The following is an 18,722-nucleotide window of genomic DNA, read 5'->3' on the forward strand; positions in this document are numbered from 1 at the left end:
CCTTCGAAGAGCTGATGGTATCAAAGCAGGTGCCCCCGGCTGCAAATACCTTGGGCAAACAAACAGACCTGTCTAAGAGCAGGTGAGCTCGAGCATGGCCAGGCGGGGGGGTGCTCAGAGGCAGTGAGGGGCAGGAGGCTCTCTGTGAGTGGGGAGTGAAGCGTGGGGCTCCAGATGATGAGGGTGCCTTGTTCTGCAGAGTGTGTGTGTGTGTTTGAGAAATTAAGTTGGTGTGTGTCTTTGTACCCATGTGGCCTCTTCACTCTAGAGATGCATGTAAAGGTGTGGAGGCTGTTGCTCTCACATGGATTGGTGGAGATACTGGTACCCAGGGATCCAAATTGTATCCTAACCCAGGTGATGACTCTGGGGTTGATCTTAAAGGTTGTTTCTTCTGAATATCCCTCCTGTCTGCTGCATTTCAGCACTCCGCATGCAGACATTGCTGGGGATGGATCCCTCCTCACTCTGGCAAAGCTGGGAAACTCTGAACCTGGCTGAGCCATGCAGCGGAGAAAGATGGCCATAGCATGGCTACATGTGGAGGTGCATGAGCACTATGGTCAGGCAACCACACTGCCATGGTCTCCATTGCCCTCCCAAACTGGCCTGCTATGCTTGGTGAGGGACTTGGACTTCTTACTGCAGGGTATGGCTCATGTGCAGTCCTGTTGGGCTGGGGCTTGGCTGTCTACCTCCAGATGGGTGGCTGGAGCAAGGTGGTGGCTCCCAGAGGACGCTCTGGTTTCAGAGATCAGGTTTGAGTTGCTTTTATAAGGCTGGAGGAGCAGGATGGGGGGCTGCTCTGCTGAGCATGGCTAGGTAGCAATTTTCCTTGTGATGCCCCGAGCTGGTCTGCTTCAACAGTTTTTTTGCTGGGTTTCAGTTCTCTTTGGCTTGAGAACTCGACCCCAGGGCAGCTGAGAGGCACAGCTGTAACCGTGCTGTAGGTGGGGCTGGTTCCCTGCTCCACGAGCTCTCTGTTGCTGGTTCCCATACTAAACTGGGATAATACTGCTTTTCTCTGAGCCTTGGATGCCTGGGCTTGGGAGAAAGCCGGTGGGGCACCCCTAGAGATGCAGCATCCTCTGTTATCCCAGGGTGCAGCAGCTCTGCAAGGTGGGACGGAGGGCCATGGGGTGCCTGGCACCTTGGTGGCAACAGAAGCTAGGAAAAGGGCCAGCAGTGCGACCCCCCAGCAAGGACCAGGGTGGCAGTGGGTGTGATGAGTGCCCTGTTCTCTGCAGTGTTAGCTGACTGTGCTGACCCTGCCAGGCAGTGGTGCCTCTGCTGTTGCCTCAGGGAGCTACTGGCACTCTAAAGCACAGAGCTGTCCCTGGCAAAGCTGAGGTAGGGACATACTGCAATCAGCTGAGGAAGCAGCAGGATCTGGAAGGTCCAGGCTGGTGGTAATTCCCGTTCTCTTCCCATCAATACACCTTGCAGGGGGAAAGGCTGCTTGTGCAGTGTGTGAACAGCCCTGTCTTCTGGAGAAGCTGAAACTCAGGTCTGGGATCATCTCCTGCTCGCTGGTGCTCAGTTATGTGCTGGGTCCTCCTCAGTGTGCCTCAAGCTGGCTGGGAGCCTGGACATGGAGGTGTTCACCCCATCATCTGTTCTGCATGGGGAGAAAAGGCTCCTCCAGCTCGCAGCTCCACAGCAGGTGCTGGTGGCTGATTTACTGTGGCAGCTCCTGCCCACCCAGCCCCACAGGGGTTGCTTATGGCCAAGCTCTGCTCTGGTCATTCACACAGCAGCAGTAGCTGCTCAGTGTGTCTGCTGGCAGTGAAGATACATGTCCCGAGCTCCACAGCACTGCCCAGAACACAAGAGGGATTGTGGTTTTATGATCTGCAGTGGGGGCACAAGCAGAAGGTGCTGGAAGAGCATGAGCTGGAACAAGGATTGAGCGATGAATTAGGTTTTAATTCACAAAGACATAAAGCAGGTGCTGAAAGTGAACATGATTGGGCTGTGGTAGAGAGCCTTATGCAAGACTGCCTGGGAGAGGCTCCATCACAGCCATTCCACATCATCCTTCATCCTCCCACAATCCCAGTGCAGCTCACTTCATGTCAGGGGGGCGTTGGCAGCTCTGTGCTCCACAGCTACTGCTGAGACACTCAGGGGTCGCAGGTGTCCTGGCCTTCGACCTCTCCGAGGTGTGAATCTAATCACTGTGGGCTGGGCTGTCCCTGACTCTGGCAGGACTGTCACTGCTGGCCATGTGTCCCTGCCATGGCTGGTGGCAGCTGGGGGGATGAGTCTGCCAGAGCAGCTGGGCTGTGCCTCAAGGGGATTTAGGATCTGCCGGAGGGACCCTCCCAGAGAAGCCCTTTGCTGCAGCGAGAGCAGGGACATTGCGGTCCCCTGTTCCCAGCCCCAACTTAGGGTGGCAGAGACCTAGGCTGGGTGGTCAGGATTTAGCCTCCATGGTGTCCTTGCTGGTGATGACTGCAGAGAGGCAGTGAGACACCTCATACCCTCTCCATGCTTCCAGCCCTTGCTCTCCTGATGGGCTCTCAGGGTGGTGGAGAACCCCCAAGCTGCAACACAAAAGGTTTTTGGGGCTGGATAGGAAGGGTTGTTGCTGATGGGCAGATTAGAGGATGAAGAGAAGTGTAGGGGACAGGGAGCCCTGCTCAGGTCATGAAGACAGTAGGGTAAAGTGGTAGGACTGGGCCCTTGGGAGGTAGGATTTTGGTTTCTGGGGAAAAAGTGGGAACTTTGGAGTCTCATTGGGGTGCTCCCAGACCCCATCTGAACTCTCCAGGTGCTCGCTCTTGTGATCAGGCCAGCTTCCTGCAGCCCTGACCCATCCCTGCAGACCCTGGAGATGGTGTCTGCACCTTGATGGGAGCTCGGGCATCTTGTGGATGCCATAGCCATGCTCTAGGATGGTGTGAAGCCACCTAACACAGCTGGTGCCTAAGAGAAACTGGGTTACAGGCTGCACCGGGGTCTGTCTGCAGTTTTGCCTGGGACAACATGTTCCTTGTCTTTCCAAAACACAGAGGTGTGCAGGGCAGCACAGAGACCAGACATGGTCATAGGCATTGGAGCTGGAGAGAGACATGGTTCCTGTGCTAACCCCAGTGCCAGCATGAGGTGGGGGTTGTAGGCCTGACAGGGGCTGTAGGGCTGGGCTGGATAAAGAGTAGCAGAAGGGTTTGGGGCAGGTCCAGAGGGATGGACAGCAAGGTGAGGGGATGCAGCCAAACCAGCAGAACAGCAGGTGCCATGGGGAGCATGCCCACCTTGCCACTACTTCAGGATTTGTCCTCTCCCCAACACCTCTCCCTGCCCCATATTCCCCTGGCTCTTGCAGGGCTGTGTGGGGTGTCCTGAGGGTTGGCTCCCCGGGGCCAGGGTCAGGATGAGCTGGGGCTCTGCTGGGCTGGGATGTCAAAGGGGCCATAACCCTGGTGTTTTGCAAACTCCTGGGGTCAGCAGTTCAGCTGCCACTGACACAGGGGCCTGGAGACACACACGGACATTTTGGGTGGATGCTGTAAGCAAACAAACGAAGGTAGAGTTACACCCGACTGACAGCCTCCTTCCCAACAGACAGCCCTCCCTCCTGTTAGTTTTAGGCTTAACCCCCCAGCAGGCTGGGCACAGGAGTCCTCTTCTTAAGAGGACTCAAACCAAAGCCAAATTGCCTGGCCCAGCTGGCTGGGAGCTGAGTTTGGATCTGGGCAGCAAAGGGCCAGCATTTTGCATCTGTCTAAGCTCCTCGTGGTTCTGAAGGGCTCTCTGAGCCCATCCCACGGAGAGGACAGTGACCCCTGGCATTGAGTGACGGCTCCCACCTTCCTGGGTGGCCAGAGCCATGGAGCCCCCCCTCCCACCAGCCTGGCTTTGACCCTGCTTCCCAGCCCTGCCTGCTGGTGTGTGGCTGGAAACCCCAGGGAGAGTGTTGCTGTTTGGGCTAAAGCTGGGGAAGTTGTGCCACCCATGAGTGTCTTGGGACCAGGTCCTGGAGATGCACTTTGATCTGTTCAGTGTGGTCAGGAATGAAATGGACCTTTCTAAATGTCATGAGGATACCCATCCTCATCCACATATCCATGTGTGTCACCCCTTCCCCATGCACGTGTGTCGTGTCCAATCCTGATCAGGCTGCTTGTCTACTGTCCCTTGTTAGATGCAGGGCAAATTTGCACAAAAATGCTCAACCTTGGATGTAAGTCATGCAGGGCTGGGAATGCCTCCTTCCCAAGCTGGGTGGCTGCAGAGCCATCGCAGTTCTCTCTTTTTGCAGATGGATGCAGTCTGTGGGTGCATTTCCCCTTCAGTGCCCTCCACAAGGCTTCTGGCCTTGCTCAGATCTGCCAGATCTTTACCTGAGTGCTTGGCTCACCTCTGAGCCCCACCATCTACTGAGTATGTTATGCCAGAGATGAGAAGAGCACTGGTCTTATCAGAGCCAAATGTAGCCATGAGATGGATACCTAACACCAGTGGAAAATCCCTCTGTGCATCCATGGACTGCCCTGGAAGAATTCCTGCTCTGCCTGGGAATCAGGAGCAAAGCTGCCATGTGCTGAGACACACATGTCTGTCCCTGCTGTGCTGGCAGCCCCGCTCATGTCCCCTCCTTCAAACCACTCAGCCTGGGTGCAAAGCAGAGCCCAGCTTCAAGTCTCATCCACAGGACCATCGCTGCCTGGGAGTCAGCATGTGGCCACCAGAGGATGATGGAGCCAATATAGACACCAGCACTTCCAGCAGCACAGTATAATATTACAGAAGCAAAGGTCATATATATAGAAAGCTTCCGGGCAGGAGGTACAGGAGGTGATGAATGGTCTCCGTACGGCAGAGGATGGAAGCCTGTTCCCTGAAGTGAAACTCTAAGAGCAGGCTACAGCAGAGGGACCACATCACCCAGGTTGGTCCTGCCCAGCAGTGGGCACAGCTCCTGTAATCAGAGCTGTAACCAGAACACAGAGGTAGCCTGATGTTCCCACCACCTATGAAAAATGCTCAACCCTGGTGCTAGTAATTGAATAGAGAGGAGAATTAGTTGTGAGTGGGCCTTGTCTCCCCTCCCCACTCCTCGTTTGCCCCGAGGCTGCCTTGGTGCTGTGGGTAGTGAAGACAAGGTCATTCCCATGTAACACATCCCGGTGGGGTTCAGCCAAGTTCCTTCCCTTAGTGGGGGGGTCAGGTTAATGGCAAGTGGTGGGATCGCCCCAGGCTGCTCCGTGCTGCTCAGCCGTGGAGGAGCTGCTGTTGGCTCCGAAACGCCCCATTAATGCTGCAGTCCTTTTGTGAAGGATCAGCAGGCAGGGCTGGGGGTGCTGGGCCATGGGCTGGACCTGTCAAGGGTGACGGTGGAGCAGGCTACCATCCTTCTGGCTCTGCTGGAAAACCTCCATGTGTTTATTTTGGGGCGGTCAAAGCTGGTTTATGGCTGAGCATCCTGTAGGAATGGCCGTGAAATATTATGGGGTCCTGGGTTTCACGTGTTTTGGCATCTCATGATGCTGTGGAGGGGCAGGAGATGCTCAGATGCAGGGCAGTGGTGCCAGTGCTCTGGTGTCCTTGTCTTTGTGCTCTCCAGCCTTTGGCTAACTCTCAGACCCAGGCCAGCCACCAAGCTGCCCACACTGTCTGTCCCTTTTAAAAGGCATTGGCTCTGTGAGACCTCTTTGCCTGCAGAGAGGAGGTCTCCTCGCCCTCTAGCTGGTTCAGCATTGCTGTGTGCTGCTCCCTTCCCTCAGTCAGGATTAGCACTGTGGTTTTATGTCCTGGCATGGCAGGAGCAAGGAACTATGCTTGTTGGCTCTTCTCTGTGTGACACAGCAATGTCCTGCTTGCTTCTCTGTCTCATAGCTTCCCCAGGTAAAGAGATGCTCAAGCCAACATTTTGTGGGTGTTTTGCTGCCTACCCCCACCCCAAATCCCCCTAGCCTGTTCTTGTAATGTGAACTCTCAGTTTGCTGTGAGCCTTTTTCTCCTCTTTGAGAAGACCAGTTTGGACTGGTTGAACCTAAAGCCTTGTGGGCCTTTCTGAAATAAATGATGCTAGTTGTGAGGCTGCACACTGGTGCTCAGGGAAGAGATGGTAACAGCCACCTTGTTGGCTTTGACCTCCATGTAGAAGAAGGAGCATCTGTGGACAGTTTCTGACATGGACTGAACCAAATGGGGATGATGTCCTAGACCAAGCAGGTTAGAAGTCAGAGCTGAGACCTGGCTGTGTCTTGCAGGTGTGTGAAGGCATCCTGGAAGAGAACAGGGATGGTGCTGGGGTGGACCCATTGAAGGGGTGAGTGCTGAGGGTCACAAGGGTAATGGTGGGAGACCCCCACAACACTCCCTGTGCTCCAGCCACTGCTGTACACTGTCCATGTAGCCCTCTTCCAGGAGGTCTCAGAGTGCCTTGCCTGCTGCTTCTTCCATCTCTACAAATCCATTTCTGCTCTGCCAGACTGCAATCTAGGCTGCTCCAGGAGCTGCTGCCATGGTTCCTGGCTTCCAGGGGAGCCTATGTGCGTTGCAAAGGTGAGGTGGAGGTGGGGAAAGTTTGAAAGCAAGCCTAGACCCCAGTCAGGCTGGGACAACCATCTCTGTATCCTGGTTCCTCTTTTTGCTCATGCTCTCTGTTGTTGGAGCCACTGGGTTGCCCTTGGGCACCCACAGCTTTATGGGAAAAGGTGTGAGGGGGTTGCAGCTCACATCTCCGGTGTTCAGTGCTTTTAACTTCCCTGAAGAGCAAAATACATGAGCCAGTTGCTGAGGAAAACACACTCCTGTTCCTGTCCAGCTTAAACATTGTCACAGTTCTGCAGATCAGGAAAATGGGCAAAGGAATGGGACCTTATGGGATCATGCTGGTAGCCTCCTACAGGGATCACAGCCTCATGACTGCTTGAAATACTGGGGACACTACAGGTCTTTCTACTGGGAGAGGATTTCTTCCACCAGCCTCATAGCTGCCCAGCCTGAGGTCTCAGCAGCACCAGGCTGGTGTTTCTCTGCTCCACCTCCACAGGAGAGCCAGACAACGCGTTTAACCCCAGTGCTTGGGGATGGGAGTGACCCCAGGGACCAGGGAGCTTAGCTCAGATGGCCTGCAAAAGAGCTGATAGGCAGGCTGATTTCCTTTGGGCTGCCTTGCACAGGAGAGAAGCTTTCCAAAATGGTTTGTTTCTTACTTAAAAAAAAATAATAAAAAGAGAGGTGTGTCATTTATAATACAAACACAGGTGATCCGTTAGTGGGCTGGGCAGCACCAGGGAAAGGAGGAAAATGCCTCTGTGCAGACACTTGACTTACCTTCAAGGAGCAGATCATGAGCTGAGGCAGCAGCAGAGATGGGATGAGCTCAGCAGCCATGATGCTGGCTGTCCCCAGCCACTGTCACCAGCCCACTCATGTCTCTTTCTCTGCCCAAAGGCAGGGTGGGATGAAGGCTGTGAGGTCTTTCGTTGTGGGCCTGTGGATGGCCATCAGGAGCACTATCTGTCATCTGCTGTCAGGCAAAGTGTGGCTAACCCTGAGTGATCCCACACTGGCTTGGTTTTACAGCCATGACTGGCACTTGAGCCTGTTTGCTGAGGGCAGGGGGCACACGGGGCTGTCAGCTCACAACTGCCTCTAACCCCTTATGGGACACCATAAATCTCCTGGTTCAAGGCAGCCTGGGCTGTTCTGGACACTGTGCTGCTGAACACAATGAACAGGGTAACATGTGGCATGACCCTGCACCCACAGGAGGTAAAGCAGGGTGGTCACTGGTGAGCAAGAACAGCATCTAGGAAAGAAGCAGTGCCTAGATCCCTTTTTAATTTTGTATATATATAAAATAGTGAGGATTTTCTGAATTTAGAGTGTTGAGAATGTCCAGTGCTGCCTGCTTTGGTTTTGCCTGGTTTTCATTAGACAGCCTGGAGAGGTGCGTATGGGGAGCTGCCTCACCTGCACCATGGCACATCAGCTGTTGTCACAGCTTGGCACACAGGGTTTTTTTCAAGAGCACATGCTGGACCAGTGAGTTGAGTGAGTCTGCTGCTTGTGCAAACCTTCTCAGTACCCATCCTGCCCATTGTGGTAGTCCTGAAGTCTTACAGTTAACCCAAGCTTGTCCCAAGACTTCTTTCTACAGTTAGGAAGACATGAGAAGTATCATTCTAGCCTGTTGCACTAAGATAAAAGGGAAGGAAAATGCACAAGGAGCTGATTTTGTGGGAAATTCTAGGCAGAACAAGGCAGTTGCCCTCCCTGCGCTGTGGTAGGACTGATGATACCAATGCAGGGGCTGGTTTTCTCCTGGAGCCCTGTGGGATGGGTCAGCCCAGGGATGGGTCAGTGCCCAGCCTCCCCTGCCACCGGCAGTGACGATGCCCAGGCAAGCCCAGGTGACACCCCTGGGAGATCCAGCTCCGGAGGTGACTGTGGGCAGTGTTTTGGGGGAAATGCAGAGTGTGCTGGGAGGAGAGGTTAAGGGGCACATGTGTCCAGGTTTGCTAGGTGCAAGGGGGAAAATGTGCAAGTTGGATGTCAGCATGTGTGTGTGAGAAATATCCTGCAACTGCAGCTGGACTCTGCTTATGTGTGTAAGGCATTTTTGGGGTAGGGGTGAGCAAGGAGGAAAGTGTGTGTCTGTGCTGGAGGGGTGAGCAGCATGTGTGTAGGGGGACTGTGCATGTGAGAGATGCAAGTAGGAAGGAGCGGGCTGCATGGGAAAGGCTGCATGCGTGTGCAAGCTGTGTGTGCATGGAAGGCTCTGCACGGTGGAGAGACTGCATGGGTGTGAGGGTGTGTGTGTGTGTGTGTGTGTGTGTGCGCGGGGGGGTGTACAGGCGTGTGCTGACGGGCTGTGCACGCGTGTGTGGCGGTGCAGCCGCCACTCTGTCACTCAGAGGCCGGCTGACAGGAGCTGCCTCTCCAGCGGCGGCAGATAGCGCTGATTGCTGATTCGAGGAAACAAAATAGCAATTGTAATTATGGGCTCTGATAAGATAAAGGAGGGCGCAGGGAGCGCGGGGACCGGCAGCGGGGCACGGCCGGCAAATTAGCAGCTGTCACTCAGCGCCGAGCAGGCGGCGCCGGCCTCGGCCAGGTACCGGCCCCGGGGGCCGCCCGCCGCAGCCCCGCCGCAGCCCCCGCCCCGGTGCGCAACAGGTGGCGGGGCCGGGAGCGCCGGGGCTCGCCGGAACAATGCAGCCCACGGCGGCCCTGCCCGGGCTGCGGGGCTGAGCCCCGTCCTGCCGCTGCCCGGCCCCATGGCCCCGCACCGCTGGTCCTGAGGGCTCCTGCCCGCCCCACCAGGTAAGCGCCCGGCGGGGATGCTCGAGGGGGGTCCCCCTGCCCACTCCCCACCCTGGCTGCGATATTTGCTCAGCTTCGCTCCCTCCCGAAACTCCAACCCCCTCCATCCCGCCCACCCCTCCACCCCCCGGTAATCCTTTTAATGTCTGGCACGTCCCGGGAGGGCTCTCCCGCCCGGTTCCAATCCACAACACGCCCGCAGAGCAGCGAGCCCCCAGCGGGGAAACAGCGGCCCCGACGTCCCCTCCCTCCCAGCCCTTTAACGCTCTTTTAGGGATGGGGAAACTGAGGCACGGGGCGGGGAGGACGTCCCGCCGGTGGCTTGCCGCGTGCTCTTAGTGCCAGCCCTGAATCCGGCGACACCTGGCCCGCCACCCCCTCGGCAGGTACCGCCGGGCTGGGGAGGGCAGCGGGGCCGGCCGGGCTTCCCTCTGCGGCGGCGGCCGCCCCCAAGCCGCGCCCGTCCCCGCCGTCGGGGCTTCGTCCCGGCCTCGCCGCCTCCCGGGGCGGCAGCGGGGCCGCGGAGTGCGGCGGGGGGCGCCCCGCGGCGGGGGGCTGCCGGCCGTACGCCCCGGGGACTGGGCGGGCGAGCGAGCGGGCGGGCCGGCGGGGGCCTTTCCCCTCTGTAGCCGCTTGTGCCCTCCTTTCCTCGGGGCGAGGACGCGCCGGTAGTGGAGAGAGAAGACGAGGAGCCGAGGCAGCGCCGCGCCGTGCCCCCCCACCCCAGGCGCTACCCACCGCCGCCGAGCCCCGGGCTCCCGGCCCCGTACCGGCACCGCGATGGACCCCTGCTCCTCGCTCTTCAGCTACGTGTGAGTATCAGCAGCCCCGGCCCCCCCACGCCCCGGGCCCGAAGCTCTCCGGTTCACACTTCTCTCATGCTTTCTCTCTCCCCCCTTCCCAGGTTAATGCACTTGTTCGTCCTCTGCCTGCAAGCCCAGGTAAGTGCCCGCCTGGCCGCCCGGCTTTGTTCGCCCCTTGGGGATGGGGGGTGCCTGGTAGCCGCCGGAGAGTGCCCCGGGCTCGGAAGGGAGGGAGGGAAGAGAAACAGTTTAAAACCCAGGAGACAAAAGTCGCCCGGCTGTAAAAAGCCGAGGTCGAGAGGGAGCACACACCCCTCCCGCCCCCCTCAAGGCTGCAAAATAAGGTGAGGAGGGCTCGGGCTGCAAGGCAAAGAGTATTCGGGATTTCGAGGAATTGTGCAGATTTATTTTCGAGTAGTTTTAGGTTCCATCCCCCCACCTCTAAACGGCACTGTGGATATCCCCGTTCCTCTTGTCCGGGATTGTTTTCCTGCACTCCTTCATCCAAAAAGAAAAATGGCATTGAAAGAAGGAAAAAAGAAACCCCTACTAAAATCTTACTAAAATTCGTAGGTTTTGATTCAGCTTTTAAGTGTCAGACTTTAGCAGCGCTGGTTTGTGTTGCTAGAAACAGAAGTGTCGGGAATAGATTAAAGAGCCCGGGAAGAGCTTGTGCAACACCCGCATCCCGGCAGGCACGCGTGGCTGGGAGCGGTGCGCCTTCAAACCGGGGTGAAGCCCTCCCTTTGCCCTGAGATCACAGGTGTAGAAGCTTTGTTTAAAATGCACTTTAAGCTACCTTTTTAATTATTGCTATTTTCCTTGAAGCTTGGGGAAAAAACAAACAAACAACCGAGTTTCCATCTGAAAAGTAGAGGGAACAAAGTGCTGAGAGTGTGCAGTTGTATAAAATCATAGCTGTAATATTCTGGAGTATAAGATGGAGACCAAATAGCAGCATGGTTAATGACCTCTTCTCCACATGGTACCCTCATCAGAGCTGGGGAGAGAATCCTGCTGCATTATCCAAAACCCGTCTATAGGAAACACACATGCACAGGCAGAAACAGAGGGAGAGAGATGACATTGTCAAGGGGACATACCTCTATAAAGCCAGCCTTGGGAGAACAGCAGCTTTTGCTTTTATTGAGTTTTTTGTTGTTGTTTAAGATGAGAGGAAATCTTCCCATTTGACGTGGGGGTGCTAGGGGGTAGTCCTAGGCTTCTGATGTTGAAAGGAGCTAGCTCCTAACATTTGCTCAGAAATACATCTTTATAAATGTCAGGGACCAGCAAAACTTTCCAGACTTAAAAGAGGGATTTGAGATGAGGGGGAAAAAGACTTCTGTGCAAGCTCGGGAGCCAGGGCCGAGGGGGGAGCAGGTTTGGTTGCTCATGAAAACCATTCAAAGCCCAAGAGCAGCAGCGTCGGGTTTGGAGGGGGCAGGCTCAGCTGCGGTTTCGGGAATAATGGTTTGGTGTGCCGGGGCTGGGGGCAACCTGGCTGCCGGCACCAAACAGCTGCGGGAGGATGAGGGATGTGTTTACACGGGCAGTGCGTTAGTATTCTTAAGGTTTTATGCCATCAAATACCCAGGCTGGGAATGTTTTTTGTTATAATTCTTATACTTTGTAGCTCTGCCTTCTCTGGTTACTATGTATTTAAAGTGCTCAGTAAGTGGGGTGCTTGGGAGCAAATAAAGAGTCTGGGATCCAGAGGGAAGGCAGCTGCAGAAGCTGATGGGGCAGCAGCTGGGGTATGTGTCCAGCAGGAGCTGAAGTGTGCTCCTGAAGAGGCAAAAGAAGCGTGGGAGAAATGTGTCAGGCCTTTGGGGGGACAACCTAGTGCCATCCTGCTCAGGTGCCCCAGACCCTCTCCAGCAGCACCCAGACTGACGCCCACCTTGGGTACTTTGGGACCTGCTCAGTTCCAAAGGAGGTCTCTGGGGTCACTGAGCCCTGTCTCACCCTAAGCCACCTGCACCCCTCTGCTTCGGGCATGTCTGTAGTGGGCACAACTCTGTAAAGGACTCTAGCTGCTGTGTCCCAGGGCTTGATGCTCCTTCTCTCAGGGAGGCTTTGCAGGCACAGGAGGTAGCCCCATGGTCCTGGCTCTGTGCCTCCCCATAAAGCCCGGCTGGAGGCCAGAGATCTCGGCTCAGCCCATTCACCCCTCTGAGGAGTAGAGATTATAATGGTGTGTCGTATATTTTTTAATTTCCTAAAGGTAACTGTTCAGTCCCCACCTAATTTTACACAGCATGTGAGGGAGCAGAGCCTGGTGACGGATCAGCTCAGCCGGCGGCTTGTCCGTACCTACCAGCTGTACAGCCGGACCAGTGGGAAACATGTGCAGATCTTGGACAACAAGAAAATCAATGCGATGGCAGAAGATGGGGATGTGCACGGTAAGGATGTGTGACTGGGGCAGGTGGAGGAGGGGGGGGAGCTGGGGAAGTGTTTGCAGCCCAGCACAACAATTGATGATTTCCGTCCTGTTTGTTAGCCAGAAATCATTAAAATCGTTCAGCTTGTGGGGGGCTTGTAAAGAGAGAACATAAGAGTCAGCAATCAGTGGCTGTGTGACACAAGGTGAGGGTAGGTTCCCTGTGCCAAGGGAGGGAATCAGTGCTTACAGGATGGGCTCTGCTCTTTTCTTTTTCATTTTTGCTTTGCACTTGAGTCAGAGGGCTCTGGGCTATGACCTACTGAGCAGCATCCGTCATTTTAGGCCAGGTCTTTGCAGAGCTGAGTGTCTCTGAGAATTCTGTTTGGAAAATAAATGGAAAGGAAAGTTTAAAAAGAGAAGGAGTGGGGAGAAGGTGAATAGCTGCTTTGGAAACCTTCCCTGAACTAGAACTGCCTTAAGCTGCATTTTCATGACACATCCCCTTGTTCTTCCCCTCTCAAAACAAATTCTAAATGGGGGTCAGTGAGGCAGTTGACTGGAGGCAAAGATGCTGTTGTGTCTCAAGAGACAAAGGTGAGGGGACTCTGAAAGTGCAAGAGCCTGGGCTATACTGTAGCCCCTCTGCCATCACCCCAGCATTGCCTCCCCAAAACGTCCTCCCCACGTGGGGCAGGGGTCAGATCCCTCTGTGGGAGGCATCTAAAGCCCAGATAGTTTGGTTGTGTGAGCTAATGACACATTGGCATGGCCAAAAGATGCACAGGGGTCAGTGGGGCCAGCAAGCTCCAGCACCACCATAGGGCTAGCTGCTAGGGGCCTGATCCTGCACCCAGACCAGGGAGCTGGCGGTGTTCTTGTGTGCTGTACATTTGAATCTTAACAGTTTCTCTTTGGTGTTAGCCGCAATTTCCCTTTCTTGTTTGAGCAGATTAGTAGAAATGCTTTTCTTCCTTCCCCTTCTATATATGTTGTTGTTGTTGTTGTTATTATTATTATTAATTTTTAAATTATTATTATTTTTTCCCTTTCTCTTTCTTTTTCTTTGGCTGGAAATTTCAGCCTGGAATTTAGCAGTTCAAGCAAAGCACAGATTCTATCCATGTGTTATTCCATACATCCAATATTAATCTTCCAAATGAATTATTCCCACCCTAGAGCAGCTCTGGCTTGCAAGGACATGAGTTAATTTCTTAAGCAAAAGAATAAAAAATCCCATCTTGTTTTAGTCCTATAATGCCTGGATTTTAAAAGGCAGTTAGTGCATATTTAAATAATGACCAGGTTTAAATAAGGCCAGAAGAGGGGACTGGTGGTGGCTTGAAAAACTCTATTAAAATGTAATAAAAAAAGGTTAAGCATTTGAAGAGCTAAGGAGGAAAATGAAGACTGATCTAAACCAGAAAGAGAACAAGCAGTTTTTCAGATGTAAAGTTTTAAAAGAGTTGCAAGTCTGTAAATGTTAAAATAGAGGTTCAGGATTGTTCTATATGAATCTCTAGGGAGGCCCCCATGTCTGGAAGAACTATTAAAACGCTTCTTACTTTCACCTTTTTTAACATTTCCTGAATACTTTCTCCTCTTCGCAGTCCAGTTGGGGGATCAAGTGTGTCTCGCTGCATTTTTTCAGCATTTACGTAGCCACTTTCCCTTCAAAGTTTGAGCATGAAACATAATTTTACTGGGATAAATCTGTCACTTAAGTGAAAGAATAGAGTAGAAAACATCAAGCTCCACCCCCCTTTCCCCCCAAAAAAAGGGAAAAAAAAAAAAGGACTCCCCTCAAATGTTATCTAGAAATTCACTTTAAAAAAAAGGAGCCTCCTCCCTGAGCCCTTCCTTCTGCTTTTTTATCTCATTTTTGGGGATGGGCGTGTAAAAGGGGTTGATTTATTTTTGCAGATGACCCCTTTCGCCATGCTGACGGTTTTACAGCCGACTTAACATCGAGTCTGGCATTTTCAGTTATCTGTCTTAATTGTCAATATTTGATTGACTTTTTTTAATTCTAAGGGAAGGAGGGTGGCCGATAGAGCTTGGCTCTTCCCTCTCAGGCCATGCCTGCACTGAACAAACCACCAGTGTCTGCAATCTGGACCAAACCCTGCGAGCATCCAGAGACATCAGCACAGCTTCCTGCTGATGTTCTGGTTTCATCTGTGCTTGGGTTTTTCTGCTGGTTGAAGATGGATTTTGCAGGGTTACCCACATGGGTCTGGGGGGTGCAAGTCCTCAGGGACAGGTTGTTCTCGTCCTCCACTGCTGGTGGCTGGTGAGGCTGGAGCTGTGCTCTGGCCGGGCTTGTGCAGGGGGCCAAAGCTGGCTGGCAGCTGTAAATCATGGTGAGGGGGGGGGGGGAGGAAGAAAAAGGCCCAAAGAGAAGCAATGTCCATCTCTGAGGTGGGGTTTTGTGCCTGCTGGGGCTGAGGCCTCCCCCTCTCCTCCTCCATCCCTCCCTCTCCACTCTTTCTATCTCCCAGAGAGAAAAATCAATTCTCTTCAAACCTTTTACTGCCTCAGAGATCAATTCCCACTCCCCCCTCCCACCCCACCCTCTTCCCAATACAGATAAATAGGGAGTCACTGTCTCAGTGCTTCATTTGCAGAATACTGCAGCTGGGTGTGTGCCAGGCTCTGGACAGTGACGATGGACTGCTCTAGCTTGGAGATGGATCTCCCCAGATTTCTTGAGTTCAGTCTGTGCCTGACTGGGGGTGGGGGAGCTGTGGGCATGGGGCAGTTGCTGCAGGATGATGTTGGCAGACGAGAGTGCAGGGAGGGGGTGCTTGCATCTTCATTGAGCCTGGCTTGCCTGGCAGAACTAAGTCAGTCCCAGAAAATTTTGGAATGTCTTTTTCCATAGCTCAGCTCAGTTGCTGTTATCTCCTTGTCCTCACTCTTGGTGCCATTGACTTCAGCAGTGCCCATGATGCGAGGGATGCAGAGACAGAGAATCAGCAGTTCACTCTTAGCTTAGTGTGATTTATGTTCACTTTAGTTTGTGTGTGTGCCCGAAGCCACCTTCTGCCATTCAAATTATCCTTCTGTAAAGCCACCCACTCCAGAGCTTCATTACTGCCTTCTCTGGGGCTCACAGGTGGCTGAGCATCCTGGGCTGGACCCCAGTCCTGAGAAACTGCACAGCCCTTCTGCAGGAATTGGAGAGGAGAAATAAGAGATCAGTGGGCATGTTTCCATAACACAGCTATGGACCTGAAAGCTTTGCAGGCTGCACTCCAATTGCCTTGCCAAATTGCTCTTGTGGCACTAAGGGCAAGAGGTGATGGTGGTAAGATGGGGTAGCGCCAGATAGCTTTTCAGTGCTTGGTGGAATGTTTGGTGCTTGGCACATTCCTGTTGAGTTGCAAACAGGTAGCAACCATCCCCATCTGTCTTTGCCCCAGGGAGGGGAGCTGGCTCTAGGGACAGCAGCTGCAGGGTTGGGTAGAAGGATGTCCTGCCCCCTTCCTCCTCCTTCCCGGGGGATGGATGAGCTCCAAGGCTCGGGTTCCCAGGGCTGAGGCAGGCAGGGAAGGTGACAGGTCTATTTATAGGCGGCCCATCGACCCGGCGATTTGCATAGCTCCTTCGGAAGTCGATCGATGCCTCCATTAAAAAACTGAGACCAAATCAATACGCCCTCTCGACTTGTGCAAAGGTGAAAGGCATTAAAAGGATGGCCGTACCCTTCACGCCTACCCTGCCAGTTGCAAAGTCACTCCTCCTCCTGCAGCCCTGTCCCAGCAGAGATGTGCAGAGTGGGGTCCCCTGAGCTGGGTACAGCTGGCAGCATGCTGTCCACTTTCAGAGGGTGTCTGCTTGCTTCCTGCCTGCAGGCTTACCCAGACCTGTCTCTGTCTGCAGGGCAACTGGCTTTTTCATCACCACCTGGTGCATGCTATGCTTGCTCCCTGCCTCCCTTCTGGGACACCTCTATAGCACCTGGACTACTGAGTCCTGTGGAGCAGGGCAAAACAGAGCTGCACCTGCTCTAACACTGCTCAGGGTGGCAAAGGGATGTGACCAAGACTATGAAGAGACACAGTGACAGGGCAGAGGGGCCAAGGCTGGCTCTTAATCTCATGCCCTCATTTCGGGGCTGTCTCTGGCCCAGCTGCCTCCCCACTCAGCACGAGCATTGCAGGGGTCTCCATCCCTGTGCATGCCCCATTTTAGAGCCCTTCTGCCTTTCTGACCTCCCTCTCCCATTTCTCCTGCTGCTCTCCTCAGCTAAGCTCATCGTGGAGACAGACACCTTTGGAAGCCGTGTGCGCATCAAAGGGGCAGCCACAGGTTTCTACATCTGCATGAACAAGAAAGGGAAGCTGATTGGCAAGGTAGGGCACTGGGATCAAGGGAGAGCCAGGGATGCATCGTGGGTGCTGAGTGGAGCTTGCTGGGAGAAGAAGCTCTTGCCTGACATGGAGCGTGTCCATGGGGATGGGAAAGTGGGATGGGGTTCTGGGGGCTCAGCCAGGGAACCCCTTTGGAGGGCAGAGGGTTGAGCCATCCTGCAGCCCGGGTGGCAGGAGGGAAGCAGGGAAGCAAGGGAGGAGGGCGGGTGCTCTGTGGGGCTCAGTCCTTGTATCTCCCTGAACAAATAGGCGGATTGCTGGGCTATTCTCCCCAATTACATGGTACAAGTGCTAGGAATGTTAAGATGCTCCATGGGGCTGGCCCTAAGGCCAGGCCCCGCCGCACACCAGTTAGTCACGCTCCCTCTGAGCCCCGATGTTCCCTCCCTGGGGGCAGAGGTGGCTGTATGTGCAAAATCCTGCTGGGATAGCAATTGTCTGGGAGGATTTTCAGTGGCAGCTCCTTCCCTGGGGCTGGATGATTTGGGTCCCCTCCCTGGTCCCACTACTTGCTCAAAACAGGGAGGAGCTCAGCCTCTAGCTGCCCTTATGCTCCCTGCCACCTGCAGCTGTGGGTAATGTCCCCACAGACTCCGTGTCACCTCTTCTGCTCTTGATGCCCCCCCTGTATTGAAGACCCTGAGGGAGGATAGAATGGGTGGGTGAGTTGCTGCTGTGTGGTCATGCTGGTGGGGAAATCCAGTCCCTGGCATGGATGGGGGCAGGATGAGAGTGGGCAAAAATCCCCTTATGGATGCAGTGGCATTTAAGACTGGAAAAAGCTGCATTGCTTGCAGGCCGATGCTGGCATCACACTGGGGAAGTGAACTGCAATGAGCAGCATCTGCCTGTGCCCCAGTGCCTGTTCCCCACAGCTTTCAAAGGAAAAGCAGAATTTTGGCAATATTGACCCTCAGCAGAAGAGGTGGACGAGGCAGCCCAGAAGTGCTGCAACCCTGCTGACACCCCAGTTTGAGGGTAGCAAGGAGAAGCTTCTGACAAAGATCCTGGTGCATAAATCTCACCCCTCTCTCCCCTTCTCAGAGCAACGGGAAAGGCAAGGACTGCGTCTTCACGGAGATTGTTCTGGAGAACAACTACACAGCCCTGCAGAACGCCAAGTACGAGGGCTGGTACATGGCCTTCACCGCAAGGGCCGCCCGCGCAAGGGCTCCAAGACCCGCAGCACCAACGGGAGGTTCACTTCATGAAGAGGCTTCCCAAGGGCCACCAGACCACCGAGCCCCACAGACGCTTTGAGTTCCTCAACTACCCCTTCAATCGAAGAAGTAAAAGGACTAGAAACTCCAGCTCCAGGGTGGGCCCTTGACTTGCCTGACTCTGCCTGCACCTGTCCTGGAGGACTCTTCTCTGAGCATGGTGGACTTTATGTAGAGACTTTCCCAGATGGGTACTAAAAAACAAACAAACAAACAAAAAACATTAAAAAAAAAGGGGGGGGGAGGGGGGGTGGAGGAAAAATAATTACCTGCTCTAGTTGTTTATAATTTGGGGGGATTGTTTGGTTTTTAAAAAAAAAAAGGAAAAAAAAAAAAAAAAAGAGGCTCTATTTTTGTACTCCAACTTCAAAAGAAATGAAATGTTGATGTTGAAAGACAGGTGAAGGGGGAAGAGTCCTTCACTTAGAACTGTTTTAGTCTGTTTGGGGTCATGTTTTATTTTTGTAATTTTGTTTTGGTTTTTGTAGCTCTAGGGGTAAAGGAGAAAAAAAATTGCCTTTTAAAACAAACAAACAAAAAAACAGAAATCCAAATCTGGGAGCAATGTGCTACTTAAATGAACTGAAATAATGCTTGCTGGAGAAGATGGAGAGGTCAGAAAAAATTGAAAGGAGGGGGATTTATTTCAGAGCTG

The 18,722-nt window shown here is 53.8% G+C and overlaps 1 protein-coding gene across 1 annotated transcript; it reads left to right on the plus strand.

Moving 5' to 3' along the window:
• Positions 1 to 10,013: 10,013 nt before the first annotated feature.
• On the plus strand, positions 10,014 to 18,177 carry FGF8 (fibroblast growth factor 8). The gene is given in 7 exon segments (XM_008490410.2): positions 10,014 to 10,094; positions 10,187 to 10,223; positions 12,313 to 12,493; positions 16,723 to 16,829; positions 17,892 to 17,991; positions 17,994 to 18,026; positions 18,029 to 18,177. Coding segments are annotated over 7 exon segments (639 nt in total). The 5' UTR covers positions 10,014 to 10,062.
• The last annotated feature ends 545 nt before the right edge of the window (positions 18,178 to 18,722 follow it).

Source organism: Calypte anna, chromosome 6 (genome assembly GCF_003957555.1).
Source record: "Calypte anna isolate BGI_N300 chromosome 6, bCalAnn1_v1.p, whole genome shotgun sequence".
Classification (NCBI taxonomy): domain Eukaryota; kingdom Metazoa; phylum Chordata; class Aves; order Apodiformes; family Trochilidae; genus Calypte; species Calypte anna.